Source organism: Bombus flavifrons, chromosome 18 (assembly GCF_040668555.2).
Source record: "Bombus flavifrons isolate JBK064 chromosome 18, iyBomFlav1_principal, whole genome shotgun sequence".
NCBI classification, from domain to species: domain Eukaryota; kingdom Metazoa; phylum Arthropoda; class Insecta; order Hymenoptera; family Apidae; genus Bombus; species Bombus flavifrons.
Window position 1 is genome coordinate 1150198 of NC_138459.1, and position 20927 is coordinate 1171124.

The following is a 20927-nucleotide window of genomic DNA, read 5'->3' on the forward strand; positions in this document are numbered from 1 at the left end:
TATATTGCTGAAATTAGAAATCAATTAGAAAGTGCGTGTATACAAGTTACAAGATATTTACTACAAACTATATTTAGTAAAAAGATTAGTATACAGCATGTTCCACTGCATATCGAAGCTTATTAATATAATGGTAATTGAATGTTTAAATATTTTTGTGATCTCTGCGAAAGGTATACTTCAACAAAATATTTTGTTCGAGTCTCATTGCAGTGCTAATGAAATTTCAAAATGTTGCCTATACCATATATAATACATTCGTGAAAATTTTTAGAAGTATTCAAACACATTTTTGTGTTCCAAAATAAATCGATGTTATCTACATTTTAGAATAGCAGTATAAAAAATGACGATACGAAATAAATTATTTCAAATAATTATTTCCATATTTCAAATTCATATGTAAGGTCATCCAATTAACTCGGAACCTTGGCTCGCGAGAACATTGAAAATAAGAACAGAGTAACATGTGCATTTACTACTAGAATCAAATATTGTAATTGCATTTCAGGTAAGATAATTCAAGATTTCAGTTATTAAAAAAAAAATTAGTAATACGTGGGAACAGTACCAGAAGCGCTTGCTTGCTACAAAGCTTCAGAAACGCGCAGGAATATGAAAGCATCGCGCGAAAACGTGAGACTCATTTTCGCAGTGGCCGTCTTCTTCTTATTGTGACGTCCAATTTGAAGTTCTCCGGCGACAAATAAGCCGCTGTGTTGTCCTCTAATTATACTTCTAGCAACAACTCATAGAGGGCGAGCGACATTTCGTCCAAGTAATAAGCGTACGTTACAATGTTGCCATTCTGATACGTTTTCGCAAACGCGGGTTCTGAGTTAAGTGGATAACCCTGTATAACCCCTTGCCCAGTTATAGTAAGTTTTGTTAGATACAGGATTAGGTGTTTTACATGTGAAAATAAATGGAAAGCGTAGAATAAAATTTTATCGTTTAAGGCATTGTTTTAGATAAAACAGAGTTTAAATAAAACATGTTCGATCACCAGATTCCTGATTTTCGTTTTATTATGACCTATAGAATCTCCTTGACTTTACTTGTACCACAAATTTATACCTACGATGTATAGAATAAGGCTATCGTCACAGTAGATTTGTGTTCTGTGGAATTGTCGTTCTGACTAATGAAACATCTGAAAAACAAAATGCATATACGTATTTTCATCATAATAATGTATATGTATATGAATTATTTATAAGCCATGTCGATGAACTCGAAAATGAAAAAAACAGAAATGAAAAAAAAATGAAAAATACAGAGGAAACTGATAATTACAAGGATAATTTTGATTTACTTTGGCATTTGTGATTATTTATGCTCTCTCCCTGAAAAATAAATTTGTGGAAATAAGTCGGTTTTTTTAAACGTCGCATAACATTGACGACTTCGTAAAAAAATGAATTGATCAGTTTGGCTTCTGAAAGACATATGTTTAATCATTCTGATATATTTTTCAGAACAACAGTTCATCAGAATACGCACCCACGGTAACCACCATATCCTAAGACCGATAAAGAGAAAGAGAGAGATTCGAGTAATAGAGGACAACGTCATCGTGCATTCTACTTGTCGACGATGTTGCGGCCTCTAACCCGTGAAACAGCCGACGTCTGAACGTTGGCGGTGAGAAGAGAAGGTGTCGTTGATGATGGTGACGATAGCATAGTGTGATTGGTGCTGGAAATAGAAGAAGACGTAGAAGAAGAAGAAGTGGGCGAGACACGTTGGTGATGGTGATGATGGTGGTGGTGGTGATGGTGATGACGGTGACGATGACGATACTGTTCGTCGCTGGTAGCCTCTAGGAGCGTCGATCTGATAGCGGTCGATCTATCGCCTGTCGGCGAGCTCGATCGACGTAAGCAACGATCTGGCAACACGAAGCTCTTGGATCTTCCTTCCAGCATGCCAGCGTGCCAACCACAGTCGGCAGCAGCCCGTTCAAGAGGTCGTACAATCCGATCGATTTTTGAATCATCCTTGCCACTTTTCGTCCCGATCGTTCTTTCTGTCGATCGATCGAGATTATAATCGAACACGTTTATGCTCGACCATAGCTTTGAGCCGGTTTGACATTTCATGTTCTGGACACTGGCACGGGAGCTTTTCTCCACGAGACTCGAACGAGATTTCGAGACGACCTCGAGGGCTTTCGAGCTGCTGACCGCTGATACCCTTACATTGTAACTGCTCTCCGGTCGGTAGGAGAGGCTCAGAGCACGGTGGCTCAGCTGTGCATCTCGGAGCTCCTTCATTTCCATACCCTGGGGATGTCCATTCTCGTTCAACCACTGTCCCGTTGTTATTTAGCGTTGTTATACAGTCGGTGTCGGTGTCGTCGTCGTGGTTGTTGTAGGTAGTTGCAGTTGTCAACGGCATCGTCCAGGGACCAGGGAAAGACGCGTTATCCGGGACCGTCCAAAGTGCACACGAACGGACACGATACGTAAACACCAAAGACACACACACACACACACACATGGACATCGATCACGAGATATGTAGTACCAATAGAATAGTTTTTCGGTTAAACAGAGACAATTCGAGCGAATAATAGGAATTTTGACTTGATTTCGACTTGTTTTTAGAGAAATTGTCTCTAGGAATGGGAGTGTGAATTTTAAGTAGGTTCACATGCATGGGTCACCTCGTGCGTTTTTTATTAGGTGCAAGGGGCTCGATTGTATTAACACACAAAGATTCAATTGTTACATTACTCGAAGCTGTTAGTTTGAGAAAATTTGATGCTAAAAATGATACAAAAATACGACGGGAAAAGGAAATGTTTTTGAGTTTTTGATTATTGAGTTTTACGTGAAATTATAGTTCACAATACTTTGATGTCTCACTAATGTATTTTAAAAGTGAAATCAATTAGATGCTTCCGAAATGGACATTCTATAGCTAGATTAGTAAAATATTCAATAGATGAAAGATCAGATTTGAATAGAAAGAAAGGTAAATTTTAATTTTAAATGTAAGTATATGTATCGGTTGTATTCTTCCTCAATGACTTCGTTATGTAACTAAATATGACACTTGACGTTATTTAACGGCAAACTAAGTGACTTGAAAAATCTAAAGGCTGAATGCAATCCATTTCGACCGTACAAACTATCCAGATTGATAGGAAAGAGAGATTGTACAGGACTCGACATCGAAGAACAAGTGGAATGAGGAAAAAGTGGAGCTGATCCTTATTTAACTACGATTAAATATAAATGTGTCGTACCCCGTCAAATATATCCATGACCTCGTCCCACCACTAGAAACATAGAATTAAATATAGCGTTAATTTCTGCACTAACCATGTAAGGTTAAAAATGATACTAAAAATTGGATAAAAATAACTGAAGAATGTATTTTTTTGTGACTGCTTTTCATTCGCTGCATATTACATACGAATACATTTCTAACATATTTAATTGATCTTTATTTATATTTCTAACGAAGTAAACTACTGATTTAAATTTCTTGAGAAATACTAAAAATAAATATAGTGAAAAAAACATTAAAATAAATGTTAAATATTTATTTCTTCGTAATTCAAATGATATTTCTTTTATAATTAAAGCTAATTGCTCTAAATTCGATATCATTAAAAATTAATGGATATTTTCAAGTTTTTATATTTTTATCTGCATATTCTCTTGTGTCTGACAAAAATATTTTAATTTTTGGATGAAAAGCAAGTCACTGTTTCTGATCATTAAAAGCAGCGCTACTGAAGCTAATTAATAAGTAAAGAAATTAAAACTGAAAAACGAGTATGATAAAATATCGATAAGCATGGACGAGATTGCGTGCGCTCGATACTTCTGAAACTCTAAACACATCGAAATGTTTTTACACTCGAAAGAAACGTAACATGACGTTCATGTGGCGAAAGAACGTGTCACGCGTCAACAAAAGAAGCTTTCGAAAAACCAAGTAAGAAAAACAATTGTTTCGTATCGTAAACTGATTTCAATCGTTCGGTTAATCGTTACCTTCCTTCTCGTCCGTTTGACAGAAGTCGGCTAGAAGCAAAGCCATTTCAAACGATCAAGTTCCAGACACACTGTGTTCGGGAAGCTTCTACATACATACCGTTTGTATTGTCATTCGATAAAGTGGCGACTATTGTCGCATTAATATGCATTAATCAAGCGTCACTTTGATTAGAAATTCGCGAAAAAGCAGGCAACGCGGAATTTTCAGCCTAACTGGTCGTCGAATAAATTGAATAAGACTAGAGATTATTCCTTGGCCAACGGACAAAGGATATGACATAATATTTCTCTAAAAATTTCTAAAACTTTTTGTAATGATGGAATAAAAATAACACAGAGTGGATAATACCATTTCAACAACATTAGAAGTAGAGGCAAAATTACAGCAGAACAATTAATTTCTCAAATATTGAGTATACTGTGAGCGAGCATGTATACTATTTCAAATTCTTGTTCTGTTAAATTTCAATCTCTTAATCTAAGATACATTTCTCTGTTGTAATTTATTTCACTTTCAATAAGTCTCTTTTCAGATAATTATTAAATAATGATTTTTACAAAGAGGGGGATATAACTAGAGTCTAGACACGAAAGATGATAAAATTAGACATAATTGAGAATTATTTCTCCTATTTTTGAGTAGTAAAATAAACTTACAAAATACAAAATACAAAAATTATAACATATTAATTATTGTTATAAATTTTTATTTATTAGTTTCTAACACTTATAAATCGGTTCTTATAAAATCTCCCTTTTATCGATATAAATCATATTTTACTTCAAACGATAAAAAGGCAGTAAAATGTTTCTGAAAAACAGCACATATAAAAGTGTTACATTATTAAAAAGTTAAATAAATTTCAGTTAAATAATCTCCTTAGCAAAAGAATATTTATTAACTGACCAAGAATGTAGTTTTTCATGTCAACAATTGTCTACTATTTAACATGTTCTTAATTTACAATATTATGTAATATGTAATTTAGAATATATCTTTTACCTTTTGTACGTAATAATACTTTGTGTTATAGTTGTTACTCTGCTAACGGGGATTCAATCCGTTTAGTCTTTTGTCCTAAAGTCCTACATAGGCGTCCTAGTACAGTGACTTTTATAAGGTACGTATTGTATCCGATAAAAAAGTCTGCATTATCCTTCCCTCTGTCACTCGAACAGTACGAAGAGAGTAACGAAACATAGATTTTTGTCTTATAACACGTTTCATTCTAGATATTTGCAATTGCAATTATTTCCAATTTTACAAACTAAAAGTCTTAAATAAATATCTATTGTTCCACCGTCTCTTCATTAGCATAACAAATTCATTAAAAGTATGAATTCACTGGAATTACATAAATGCTATATCCTTCCTCTGTTAGGTGATCAAGGTTTTCATATGTTTTCCGCGGAATGATTTTTATCATAGTTATTATAGAGAAATTTCGATGAGGCATGTTCTCAAGGGAAATTCATGAAATAGGGTTGCACAAAGAACGATTACTTTTTTAAAACCGTAAATATGCATACCTCCTTGGCTTCCTTTTCGGCGATCGATGACCGTCCAGGTTCGTAATCCTCGATACGTCCAGGTTGATTTTTATAAATCTCTGAAGTATATTTTAATGTGCCATTTCTAAAATGAAAACGAAGAATTTTTATAAAAATTGCCGTTTAGCTGAAAATATTTTAATCTTTAATACATTTAAATATATATACGTCGGAGATGGAAGGCCAGCGGGATTTCCCGTCTGGGATGCTGGGAAAACCTCAATATACCCTAGTCCAGACTTTTTACGATAACGGCATTGTAAGCAATAAAGAGAAAAAAAAGAAATAAATAAGAAATAACTTTAATGTTCCGACCCGGCTTTATGACGATGTGTTCGGGTTCAAGGTGACATAGCAGGTCACTAGACGTAGCCACGGTCACGGGAGGGACGTTTACCTAACAGAAGTATGGAATGATTATATGGCTCTCCTTAAAAACAAAAATTGACCCGAGAAGTGGGGACAGGAATATATAAGGGCAGTTTCATTTGGATCGACAGTTAGAGAAATAGAGAGATAGTTAGTTAGTTAGTCGTTGTACGAATTGCTGATTGAGTTGCCCGAATCGTGTATTACGTTGATACTCGTCATCCCGTGGACCGTGGATTCGTTATCGTACCTGAATCCGTGGTCACTATCATCTCGACCATCCTATCGCCGCTATTACTCATAGCCTCTTGTAGTGTCCACATTTGTACCAATAAACCTTAGCTACATCCGCGATGGTAAAGTAAGTAAAGGTTCATCGAACACCCCGAAAATCCACCCTGACTCCGACATATATGTCGGAGATGAAAGGACACCGAAGCCTTCCCTTCGGAACTTTGAGAAAATTTGTGAGATTTGTGAGATTTGTGATAATGAGCTTAGGCTCGAGGCGACAACCAGTCGCCGAACGTAGCCGCGGTCAAGGGATGAACGCTGTGTCTAACAAAGGTATGGGGTAATAGTATAGCTCTCCTTAAAAAGAAATAGTTGTAGCGGCACTCGACAGTAAACATTCCAACGGTTTCTGTCCCGTGGCTCGCCACACGCAGACCCTATTCTTCGGGTAAGATGATTACCACATGTCGACGCATCTCCACAGTACATGTTCAGCTAGCCTGAGGACCCGTTACAAATCTTAAGATTTAGTTGACTAAAGTCTTTCAAACAGACAAACAGTCTTTGTCCCAACTACGGGAAGATAGGGGAAATCTATTTTTTTTCACAAACGATGCTTCCCACTAGCAACTCTTCCTCAAGAGCAGCTAATATCCTTCTCTAACTACCAACATGGAAATTGACCAATTAACAGCAACGTCAATTTCCCTCACTTTCCGAACGAAGACTTTTCTCCACGAATCCGATGAACTCGTGCCCTTAAACATACCCATCATAATTTTCCTTTGCAGTGTCACCGTGACGGAGAGACACTCTCTCGCGTACGATCTCATCAACGAGTTAAATTTTTTTTTCTATTTATTTATTTAAATTTTACAATTTGTCCAGTAGGACATTTGGTAAAATGTTATATCTTGGTGTTGTAATAATACAGCATGTGGGTGGTTACCCCCAGCGGGGTACCATCTTCGTGTTTGTTAGGTTGTGTTCTTTGTGAGATCTGTTGGGTGTTTCCTTTTTAGTCTTCTTTCTATGTTTGATGTGTTGATCGTTTCCGCTGCTAGCCGATTCGGGTGCGTTGCTACTCTTTCTCTGTACCTTCTTGCGTATCTGCTAATCTCCTCCTTGACCGTTGGTATTCCAAGGTCTTTCCGTATATCTTCGTTTCTGACGTACCATGGTGCGTTTACTATTGTTCTGAGGAGTTTAGCTTGGATTATCTCTATTTTGTTTATATGGCTCATTGCTGCTGTTCCCCATAGTGGTATTCCGTACGTCCAGACTGGTTTTATAATTGTTTTGTATATTTTTAATTTGTTTTCTATGCTTAGTTTGGATTTCCGACTTGCTGTCTGTATTTTGTATATTATTGATTTAATACGTTGTTTCCATGTAAATCGTGTATCTAGGTGGAGTCCTAGGTATTTGAACGAGTTAAATTAGCCACAAATTTTCGCAAAATCGGCTAATTTATCCCTTCAAAGTGTTCCAAAAAAATGAAAAATTGAAATTTCGGAAAACCCTCCCAGCGTTACCTGGGGAAAACTGTTACCTAACGAATGAACTTTGATTTTTTTATTTCAGATGATCCAGCACCAAGTTATGAGCAATTCTACTTTTTTCCGAGACACGTCCGAATAATTGCTGCCATTGCCGTATTTTTTAATATTTCTCCGTGAAAATTTTATACAATATTCTTCGAATGTCATACTTTAATGTACTATTGGTTTTAATAAAAAGATTTTAACTGTGTCGTTATAAATAATTCACAAAAACATGCCTTATTTTGTACGAATTAACCTTACCCCCCCCCCCCTTAAGTAACGTCTTTACGATCCGTGAATATTTCACATTTTAACATATAGTCCAACTTAGACTTTGACGAAAGTAATAAATTCGCCATCCCGTTGACCGCGGATTCGTTATCGAACCTGAGGCCATTGTCATTAGTGTTACGAATGCCTAATCGCCGGAGTTAATTGTCAAATCTGTTATATCTGAGGTGTAAGTGTTGACCGTGATAATTGTAGATGCTGGCTGTAGATGTCGCTGATGGGGTACTGCTATTTTTCTTCTAATTTAGATTTTTTTTTTTATTTTATTTATTAAAATTTACAATCAATTCTCGCATTGAGAATTTTCAGTAATTTTTTCTGGCGTGGCTCAGTGACATGGCTAATTATTTATAATAAGTTAATACTTATTATAGATAAGTATAATTCTAATTTAGATGCGTGGAAGAAAAATCGGACTCCGGTCGCCGGGATTTGAACCCGGGTTCCGGACGTTCGTAACCTGAGGCGCTAACCACTGCGCTGCTGTAACGTCAATTCACATCAGAGACCAGGCCACATACCGCGGACAGGATTGCACCCAGACGTCTGCACATCCTTGGCGCGTACCCTCAATAGTTTTAAGTACCCACCAGGGGTCTTGGAATTTTCATAGTTAAGGTTCTTCGGACCAAGCGAGTATCTCTTGTCTTAGATTCCCTTTTACGTCTATTGTTTACCACGTGTTAACATGGAAAGTTGGTTTCCCTCACGTTTGGTATGTTTCGTTAGCAACTTTCTCACGAGGGCGGCTAAAACCCTTCCTGGTCCAACAACCGTCTTATTATCCAATCGGAGACGGTGTCTACTACCCTCACTTCCTTAACCAAAATTTTCACCAACAAATCCGATAGTCCCGTGTCCTTAGACACACCCACCCCTAGCCTTCCTCAGACACAATATCGTCAGTAAGACTTACTTGTTCTGTATCCTTAGAATAGTCAACATATCTTTACCGGTCTCTACCCTTATAACAGTGGCGTACTTAACGTATCAGTGTAACTAAGTCTTACATAACGTGGTTGGAGTGAATTGTGATTTATGTTAATTCAGTGTGTATTCCGTTGTGATTGCTGAATTCATAATAAAGTTTAATTAAAACAAAATTAATAGTTGTGTTACGACTCAGCTATTTTATTTCATCATCCAACCCTTAAGTTTACGTGACACTGCCGTCGTCCGACACTAGTTAGTGTCGAGTGGTGGTATTTGCTGTTGAGTGCCGCCACATATCCATACTTGTGTTAACAAACTCTATCTTCATTGTACCACAACGATGGCTAGTTCCAGTGGAGATTCATCAAACGATCATAACCCTAATCCCAACGCCAACCCGACATCAGAAGTGGGATCAATGCCGGTTATAACAATGCAAGAGTATATGACTACCATGCACAAGTTAATTGAGACGCTGGTGCCGAAACCGAGTGCGGAACCTACAAATCTAGTGCTACCACGTTTTAACCCCGCGATCGCGGGCGCCGATCCAGCCGCATGGTGCACGACTGTGGACCTGCTTATGAAGGGTAATCCTCTGCAAGACAGTGCACTAGTTTCTGTTTTAAATAGTGCTCTAGAGGGTCGTGCAGCGCATTGGCTCACGCAGATAGTGACCGGCGAAGGGCTTACGTGGCCAATGTTTAAGCAACTTTTTATTACGCGTTTTGGTGGCAAAGATACAGCAAGCTCGACACTAATGACTATATTCAGAGAACAACCACAGAAGAACGAAAACATGGCAGCTTACGCTGCCAAGGACGAATTTCTAAGTGAAACGAGAGTTGTCGCTCTCCAGAAGAGGCCAGCGTCTTCGACAAGTAATACATCAACGGGCCCCGAAGTCAAACGACACAAGCCACCTGTCAGTCGGAATAAGTGCCTTTACTGTGGTGTCTTCGGACATAAAATAGCGGAGTGCCGCAAGAGGATAAGGATCGAGAAACAGAAGGATACGCAACGCCTAGAAGGAAGCCGACCAGCTACATCGTCCAAGGTGTTTTGCTTCAAGTGTCGTGGGAAGGGTCATATCGCGCCTGATTGCCCGTTACTGCGGGAAAGAAACTATGATTCCAATAACGAACGTGGAGTCGACTCCTACGCGGTGGAGTTTCCAACTGGTAGATTGAGTCATCTGGGTGAGTCGTTCCCATTTTACTTCGGTTCTGGAGCCGAAGTCTCGTTAATTAAAGAGTCCGCAGCCTCGAAATTTTCTGGCAAAAGAACGACTGATGTAGTAGTATTGCGAGGATTAGGAAATACTTGTGTTAAAAGTACATCTCAGATTTTGTCCACTGTATGTATTAATGGTTTTACATTGGACATAACTTTTCATATCCTTGCTGATAGTTATTTACACCACGATATCATGATTGGTCGCGAAATTGTAAGCCAAGGTTTTAACGTACATATTACGCGAAATAGCCTCGTTATTTCTAAAACAAAAGACAATTAACGCCTGTAGCAAAACCGCGGAAGGCTTCGGTGTCCTTTCATCTCCGACATATATAAAAAATATTTATTTATCAAACTTACAAAAGCAACAAACTCGGCAGAAAATCACAGCAATTTTGATCTTTATTTCCGTCTTATAATTATAAAAATTGGTCTTTTTTATAAAAATATTAATATTATAAATATGCAACAAATTTTCTAAAAAGGTATTTTTATTTACATTTTTTTGAAAAAACTAAGATGGAAAGTTTTAAGAAAGCTTAAACGTTTAAGCTTTCAATAAACAATATTGAATTATGAACACAAAAATGTAACACAACACAGACGTAAGAACGTTAGTATCATATTCAAGGACAAAATAGATTTATTACGTCTTTAAGGACTTATAGTATTCACTAAAAGGCAAAATATGCACTGAAACAACAAAGGTCTTAAAATCAATCCTTTCGACTTATTTTGAAATTTGTCAAAGTTTGTTCGTTTTTACATTTGCAAAAAGATATTTATTACAGCTTCTTTTCATTCCAATATAAAATTGATGTTTGTGGATCGTAGGTCGACACATATATTGCATATTTTCAAGTTATTCCTTCGTATTATAGGACATTCTTCTATTCGCATTCAAGAATTTCCTATCGTTGCTCTATAATCTGAAATCCCTCAAAAAAGAAATTCAAACTATCCTTATCTTTGCATCTAATATATCACAGCTTACATTTGATATTTCTTAAATCTTTGCAAATATGAAAATACAAAATTTTACATTGAAAGAATTGATTTTGATATTTAAACGTACGTAATATACATCTTAAAATGTCAAGTTATTTTCAATGAAATAATACAATTATTGATACAAATTATTATAACTACCTTTCTATCAATTTATCAAATTATTCACCAAAAATATGCAACTGATAACTAAAATCTGTTTATACTGCCGATCATAAGTATTAAATGACCTGCTAATATTGAAACAAATTGTAAGCTTCCCATTGTTTTTATTTTTCGAGTATGATATTATAATCTCGCTATTTTTTAAATTAAATATTTATCTACAATATTTGTAGATAAAAAGCACATAACAAGAGTAGGTACAATATTTGTATAGATAAAAGGTACATAACATTTTTTCGATAATACCTTAAATTTTTAAACAAGTTTTTTAAAAGCAGTTTTTTAAAAAGTTGTAAATATATAGGCAAGCCGATATATGATTTACATAACATAAAATACTAAGTAAAACAAAAGTTCAAGGTCTTGAACAAGAATAACAAATAGCAATCTTAATACTTGTCACTGGCAGTATCTGTTAATCAAAGGATCTGAAATATTGTCTTACCATTATTTTTTAATAAAGTAAAGGAGAAAGAGCTTTTTTATATTGTTTATGGTAAATCTTATAACATTATCAAACATCGTAACTTCGAGTATTTTCTGTTATTAAATTTGAATCTGTCACGCTCCGCGACCCGCAATAATTCCAAATACCTGTCATCTTATTAAAACTTCGATTAACGACGAACCGGGTACGCGAATCTAATATTGTAATAAATAATCCACTGTAATAAATCCAGCTATCAATACATTATCGCGTAGGATAGAAACCACTGAAAATCCTAATTTCTAACATTTCTGAATAAAGAATTTCTATAATATATTCATCCACGCGTTTGCTTCCGCTACTATTATATGCTAAAAACCTCAACACATAATACCAAATTATTTAAGATGATTCTGTTGTAAAATAAAATATTCTTTTTAGAAAAACAAATGTATGGACTATGTTAAGTAAATTTAAACAAAATTATTATATATTTATAAAGTATTCCACGAATTACGATCTGTTTCTTACTTTCTGGGCATAGTCGATGTGGCAAAATCATTTTCCTTGTTACGTAGACGCCGACGGCTGTCGAGCGTGACAGAACGATCCGAATATAAACGGTGTTCCGGTTCGCTTAAATATCCACTGCCACTTTCGTAACCATATCTCGTCCCTAGAAAAAATACGTTTACAATTTATTGAAATTGTAGGCACTGTAGGTGTTGAAATTGCCCGCATGTATGAACATGTTAAAATTCTACCGTTCATCCCTCACCAGCGATCGGAGAAGGAAATTGAAAAAATATGCACTCGTATTTACAATATATTTCGCGCCAATGAAATTTTGACTGGTTCGTTAAAGCTTCTGATACTGAATTGTAAATATATATATTACAATCAGTGGTTTTAATGGGTAAGTAGTGCACTTTGTTAAATTACATTTAATAATAGATTTTTTATTGTTATTATTACGAAATTATAATTATACATTATGATTATACAAGTGTATAATTATAATTATATATTTATAATTAAGCCAATATGCTTATATGTGAGGGTACATGCCTAAGTAATATCTAAATATCATTATAATATGGTTAATTAACTCGATACAACATTCATTAGTACAACTTTTTTTTAAATCAAATAATATCATTTCCTTTTAAATTTATTAGTTCAATTATGAACTTTAAATCTACTAATAGAAGAATAATTTTTATGAATTTCAAATATATACACCTTTGAATCGATCGACGTGGCCATAACCACTAGTTTGAGAGCGTTATTCTATAAAATTATTATTTTAACGAATATTTTATACGTCTATGTATAGCGTGTTATATGTTCTGTTATTGAAAAATTTGTGAAACAAAGCAACAGCAATAATGAATATGTCTTGAGCTGGATTTTGGTACTAGCGACTTAAATATTAGGTTGTCGTTTTCGTTATATAAGGAAATGATAGATGCATAACATTTGTTGTTTTATATTATTTTATTGAATTATGTATGATCCATTTTGTAGTGAGAAAACAAAACGAAAGGTGCTTTTCTGACAACCTAATACTTTTCTGTATAATGACCAACACGTAAAAAAATATGGTTTTATAAAATAAACGCAGGTCAGCTCCATATGCTCTCCGCGTGTCTACCTAAAGAAGAACCAATCTCATCGAATAATCCTCCTTCGGCACCACTCAACTTTTGTTTGAAAGGTCTTTTCGTAGCAATAGTTTACCTTTATTCGCTCACCTTTCGTCACATGAGATATCACGTGATAAAGAATAATTACCTGTTTATTCATGAATATCACGCTATGTACTTCCTATCAGAAAAGCCTAATGAAAAAATGCCCTTGAAATTCAAGGCTGTGCTGATCTTTACACATAATTTTTATACACAGTGTGCTAATACAACTAGATACTATACGTTGGCTGTAGGTATATGATACCATATCTATGAGAAAAATTTATTTTATCTTTAGTATATTCACTACAACACTTTTGTCATATAAAATGTCATATTTCTATCTTTGTTTCACACTGAAGGGTAAATGGTATCAACATATGAATAAAGTTAAACTAGCATAAAATTATTTCACGAACCTATCGGTGTATTTTTCCTGTATATACGCATAACAAGCGGTCTCGTGCCGTGAGGGGATCGGCAACCAATACTAACGCGTACTCTGGCACGGATGCACAATTTCGGACAGAATTTGTTGTAGATGGTACGACAGTTTTTCGCGAACATCTCGGAAACTAAGCGAAATCGCCAGTTATATGCATAGGAAAAAATTGTTCAAACTGTTGATTTCTACTATATATCCAAAAATCATCAAAATCGCTTAGGAGATAACACATCGATAGATTCGCCAACTATTTAGTCGTACAGAAAATAAATTACGAAAATGTACAAAACTGATAGTATTCTTTACTATACATATATATATGTGGAAAACAAATCAATCTAAGTTGTTTATTATATATGTTTGTTTATTTTTAAGAATGTAAATTCGTCAAGTTATTCTATCTATAATGTTTATTTCCTCAATTGCGATACTATTTTTGCCAAGATACGGTATTATAAAAATCTTTAGAAAGAAAATTTTATAACTGCAAACTTACTTTGGCAAAATCTCCTTTGTTGTTCAGTTATAATAAAAATTTTTAGTAATCGAGAGATACACTATAGTTAACGGAAAAGATAAGAAGAATCTTTTTTATTGCGCTATATATTTGTACTGATTTTGTATGAATATATATAGGGTGCCCAAATTTGTGCAATTTAACGTGTAAAAGACAAGGAAAGACACGAAACGGTATTTTTACGATTACGTTGTCTTTGGTTTTCATATACATGCGTTAAATTTAACAAATTTAAAAAATTAAAGAATTTCCAGCTGGATCGATTAATATATTAAATAAAAAGTATATAACTCCATCTAGAGAAACATTGGTGGCCTTCATCTGACTTCTACGCCTCTGTTCATAAACGAGAAAATTAATCATGTCAAATTATGTCCCCCCTCATCAACATTCAACATATTCCCGAAACATTTTTTTACATTATCAAGAATAAACGAGATATTCTAGTGATAAAATTAGGTGGGACACCTCGTATTGTATTACATAAAATGAATACTGAATAAATTACTGTACACTATTTGAAAATTATTAGGATGGATTTGTACGTCAAATGGTAAAAACTGTTTAATCGTTTCAAGTAATAAAACCATGTGTCAAATAGAAATTTTATATTCTCGGTATATATTCAGAGAAACCTTTTTTAAAAATAATGAAATTTGATGTTGTAGCGAGTTAATTAATAGAGCATGTGTCGTGACTCACGTAAAAAAGTTCCTTAACCGTCTCGAAATAAGATTAAAATGATTGTACAAAGTGTTTAGAAAAAGGAATTCGGTGTTTAAAGGGCTTATAGTGTTCACTGAGATGACTAAAAAATGTCCGACCAACAAAGAACCTGAAAGCAATCTTTTCGATGTAAAATCAATTTTTATTATTTATTAGCGCTCGATATCGTGAGTGAATCTCTTCATAGTACATCGAACGTATAGTTATTGGAGACGAAACACCGTTATTAACATACGAAATGCATATTTCTTCGTGTTTGACCGTGTCCGCAAGAACGCTATTTCGCTCTCAACGATTATACATTCAATATGTCAATTGAGCGGGGAAAGAGGGAAGCTATATGCGTGCTTCGCGGATCTAAAGGCAGCGTTCGATAGGGTCAACGGGAAGAAGCTGGGGAAGATGATGGAGAGAATGGGGGTGAACGAGAAGTTAACCAGAAGGATAGAGGAGATATACGAGGAGACAAAAGAACGTAGTGAGGATCAGGAACAAAAACACAAAAGAGTTTTGGACAGTGAGGGGGGTGAGACAAGGATGCCCGCTGAGCCCGACACTATTTAACATCTATGTGGCAGGGCTGGAAGAGGAAATAAAGAAAGGTCAGGTAGGAGGCATAGTGGTAGGAGACAAGAAAGTGTGGTCGATATCATACGCGGACGATATTGTATTGATAGCGGACAGAGAAGAGGAGCTAAAGAGTATGCTGAAGAGATTTAAGACATTTCTAAAGGAACGTGGAACTGGAATTGAACACCGAAAAAACGAAAGTAGTAGTGTTTGAAAAGAGAAGGAACAATAGGAGGCAAAGGACATGGAGATGGGGGGAGCAAGAACTAGAAGAAGTGGATGAAATTAAGTATTTAGGGTACATACATTCAATATGTTATGAAGAGATTTACTTATAGTATCGAACGCTATCGAGTTTACATCAGATACTTTAAGCATCGACCCTTTCCTTACACATTTTGCATATTCATAGACATAGAATGCTTAAAAATTGTATCAACAAATACCTGGATTACAAGATTATTTCAATCGTTATCCTGTTAGTGGAAGGACAAGCAAGTATCACGCTATGTTTTAACGATAATTATTTGGAATCGGATGCGTCTCACCGATCTTAACGACCTTCAAATGTGTTGTCAAGGTCGTAATTCTAAACAACTTTTCCCAATACATGTTATTGTCGCGCCGTTGGGCCTTAATTTCCGACATATTCACAAAAAGCTTCAATGGAATTTAAATTACGATTACTTTATTCTGGAGTAAGTAGCTGCATTCGCATGCAGTCCAACCTAAACTGAAATCACTGATGAGAGGTAATCATTTTTAATATTGTATAAATAAAAAAATTAATGGGTTATAAATTGGATTAGCGTACTCTCCGGCCTTCATTATGTGGTCGGCAACGCTAGTGTGAAATAATTTTCGATGAATCAATTGACATGTGGAATGTGTTGCACCTTTTATAAAGGACAGAAAGGGCAGAAAAGTATTATACACGAAATTAAAAAGGGTCCAAATATGCATTTCGGTTACAAAACTCGTTGAAACAGCGGCCAACAATTTTAAAATGGGTATTGATCTTGAATTATTTATATTGCAGAATTTTACAAAACAATGGTGTCTGTAGTAGAATTCCACGGGAGGAACCATTTATTATATAATAAATATAACATTATATTATATAATAATATGTAAATAAAGATAATGTTCTTTAGAAACAACGCTTTCTGACTGAAGCAAACTAAACGTATTTGCATGAGCTTTGTCATTGCATATATGCACATTTGGATATGGTTATGTCTGAAGAAAATTCAATTCATTATAAGAAATAAGTACTAAAAATGTACGTCTTATTGCAGCGCGTAGCACGCCGCTCGGCTTTGTTTATCAAGTTATAAATCAATTTATGTTTAATACTACATGACGCGTGCTATTTAACAATTTATTTTATACAGTTTTGTAAACAGTTTTTCAGTGACAATAGGTATATGTATTATAATTTTGAGCAACTGAGGATCGGAATAAAGTGGAACATTCCATATATCAATCAATTCATCGAAAATTATTTCACGCTATTATTGGCGACCGCCCAATGACGATCGGATAGTACTCCATCCCAATCCATAACTCATTCTCTTTTTTTTTAATTAATGCAATAGTAAAAATGGTTACCTCTCTGATTAATGGGTTAACTCTAGATTGGGCTATATAAAAATGCGACTACTTACATCATCATGAAGTATTAGGTTGTGCAAAAGGTTTCTTTCGTTTTATAAGGAAATAATAGACGCACATTGTTTTTTGTTTTATATTAGTTTATATTGTTTATAGTGTTTAATGTATAATTATAATTTATAATGTATTATTATAGTGTATAGTTTATATTGTTATAATGTTTTATATTGTTTTATATTAGTTTGAATTATGCGCGAACATAATAATTGAAATAGAACGAAATGGATCATACCTAATTCAATAAAATAATATAAAACAGAAATTGTTGTTCATCTATTATCACCTTATGAAACGAAAGAAACACTTCGGACAACCTAATATAATCGTAAGCTCAACTTAATTTATGTACTTTGCGAATAGATCTTAGAATCTAAGATTGAACGACGGTTATTTGTATAAGTTGCTGAATGATCATCTAGACAACATATTTCGAAGGCATCGAAATCATCGAGGAGACACTAGACTTCTAAATAATTAGCATATGGAATTCTATGAAATTTCAAATAATTGAAAAGCTAGTAAACAAGCAAGTACACAGCAAAACACAACGTCTTAAAACCGTAATTGAAGTCAAAAAAGGCTAATTATTAATATAAAATAAGTTGAATATAATTAATACGGTTTGAATATTTTATGACCCTGTTTCGACACACCCTTGCGATTAATGTCTCATAACTTTTACAAATACTGTCCGATTCGCTTCAAATTTTGTATACATATATGATTTTTATACTTTTGTTTTATTATATTTAGTATTTGTAACATTACTTTCAGAACTTAAATCTAACATACATATTTTTATTGTCAAAGTTTTAATATCAAGTGTCTGTATACTTTCGTAAGGCACTGTATTGTACATTGTAGCAACAATGATTTTTCTGTACCACGCTATAAATTGTACATACATAACAATGAAGCGTCGCGAACTCTTCAAATAAATGTGATAAGACGTTACTGTTATTAAACAATTTCCTATAATATAGAATTCATATTAACAAAATTTATTCCATATTTTGCACAATCATGAGGTATTTTTTAACGTTAAAAAAATACATATGCAACTTAGACTACAATGTCAGATAGAATGCTGCAAGGATAAAAATAATGCTAAAAGTAAATCAGTAAACCTTTTACAATGGCATAAATTAATTTTCCTTATAAAATACCGATTCTTTCATATAATATGTTTCATAAGATATAGCTATCAAGGACTAAAAATACTTGTAACATTAGTTTTGATTTTTAAATCAGTTATATAGAACCTTTATTGTGAATAAGTTCTATAAGATACTGAAATATTTATCTGCGTTACGATTCCTATATCCTATATTCCCATATGTCAGTTCTTATATTGCTTCTAAATTGATTTTTTGTTAAACTTTATAGAATCTAGAATCGATTCTTATATCGATTTTACAATAATCAGTAAATTTTTCAGTCTTAGATTTTACGTTTCATTAAAAATAGCGTGTATTGCATACTTTTCATTATTTATGTTCATTGTATAGATATTCACTAACAATGAATTATTATGACGTATTTAAACGTAACAATCGAAGATTGTATCTTACATAAAAAGTTAAATAAAGATTCATGTAAATTTACACAAAAGTTTACAAGAAAACCTGGTCTACCAATGATTTTACTCATTACTATATAATATACGTACGGAAACGATTAATCCTAGAAAAATTGGAAGGAAAATAATTGATCACAGTCGTTGATCTGTAGGTGGAGGTTAAATAAAGCTGGAAACTCGCAACAAACGATTGTCATATGTATATCGATTTGATCAGTTACTATTTTCACTCATTGATGATTAGCATGGTTAAGATACTAGGGGTATGCGGGTAATCGAAAATAATGGTTGGGTTCGCGCGGGATTGCGAAAGTTTGCCTGGCACATAAATATGTTTGCGTACGCGCAACTTCAGAAGCCGATTTACGATTCGGAAGCCGATACTGCATTCGAGATATGATTTTTCAGACTCGTCTTCGATTTAAATGGATATGAAACAATGACAGTATGTAGACTCTTTTAAACCTAATAATTTTTACCTGGAAAATCCTGCTCCGAATGCAATATCAGCTCCCGAATTGAGCCATCATTGCATTTTATATGTCGAGCAAATTTTCAGAATCCTGCTCTATCCGACCCCTACGAGCCCGAGAACTCGTAATTTCGGGTATCCGCACACTCCTATTTAGCACCGAATGCTTATGTACAATGTGTTCTGGCTCACGAAAGTATTCGAATACTTTTTAAAACAGAATAACTTTTTTAACATTGGACCAAATGTAAATTCTTTTGAAAAGTTAGGAAGGTTACTTTACTTACTTTTTAGGTGGTTGATGCGTAAACAAAGTTTCGAAAAAGTTGCAATTGGTCGGAATCGTGAAGAAAATAGCAAGATAGATCACTTTCTACTACCTTTCTTTTATCTTCAAGACTGCAGTGAAAATTTAAAAAATACTTTCTGTAGATATATGTTAGTTATACATGTTAGAAATTTCCGTAGATAACCTAGCACTTTGTAGGATAAAGTGACAGATCCACCGAAAGTCAATCGAATCTATGTCACTCTAAATTGTCGCTCTTGGGTCAGACCTTGTATTTTTTCAAGAGGGAATATGTCTAGCCCACGGCATTTTAGACGCTAAGAAGACCATCATCTGTACCTTTCCATTGCAGTAAAGTTTCTTCCCCAAAAATCAATAAATTGTAAGTTCAATATCTTAACAACTAATTGGAATCGATCGTACATATGTAAAGTTACTGAATTCGTCTTTAGAAGCACCATCAAATGATCTGAAGAAAAATATATAGTCTCATTTAGAAAATAAATTCGATCTTCGTATCTCGAAAAATAATGATATAAAAAAAATTTATTAGGAAACAAAGGACTGTCCAGAATTACCACGGTGTGATACAAATAACAATTAATATCATAATGACAAACAAATTTTCTGTCGTAATACTGCACATATGTCTGGATGTTACTATTTAACAGAAACGTTTTCACGTTTAAATTTCTTTAATGATTTTATTTATTGTTAGAAAAACACATAAAATGCAAATTAAATAGTTTTTCCGCGAAAACACGCCGCCGATTTTACAATTTACAGCTGATCGATAGCGGTGCTCTTTATTTTGCGAGGCTAGGCGAAGACTGTCTTCTTGTCGAAATTAGGCCTTTCACAAGGGCACGAAGAAGTTCTCGAGGGGCTGCTGCAAATTTATAACGCGCACGACACGCCAGAGTCATCAAGTCCGCCGCTCATGACCGCTCTTTGTAGCAGAAACAACAATGTCTGCAGTTTTTCAGCAGATAAGTCATAGGTTAGGTTGGGATTGATAAATTATCCATTATTTAAGAATTAAATTTGCTATCTGTTATTTATTATGTAGCATATTTATTAAATCTTCTTTTAAAATTAGGGTGTTCGATCAAACGAGTATAAAAAATTTTTCGAATGATTAAAAAATAGTCTCAAAAGTAAACAAATGTTGTGGAAATGTTGACAAACATAAATGA

General features: G+C 34.3%; 1 protein-coding gene across 1 annotated transcript in view; it reads right to left on the bottom strand.

Moving 5' to 3' along the window:
• Positions 1 to 20927, bottom strand: part of CAP (Cbl-associated protein) — a 413875-nt gene that overhangs the window by 88102 nt on the left and 304846 nt on the right. The window contains exons 16-19 of the mRNA XM_069131258.1: positions 12303 to 12447; positions 5544 to 5649; positions 3254 to 3286; positions 2202 to 2312 (exon numbers count right to left, since the gene is read on the bottom strand). Of these exons, the coding sequence (XP_068987359.1) occupies positions 2202 to 2312; positions 3254 to 3286; positions 5544 to 5649; positions 12303 to 12447 (395 nt within the window). The remainder of the gene's footprint in view (positions 1 to 2201; positions 2313 to 3253; positions 3287 to 5543; positions 5650 to 12302; positions 12448 to 20927) is intronic.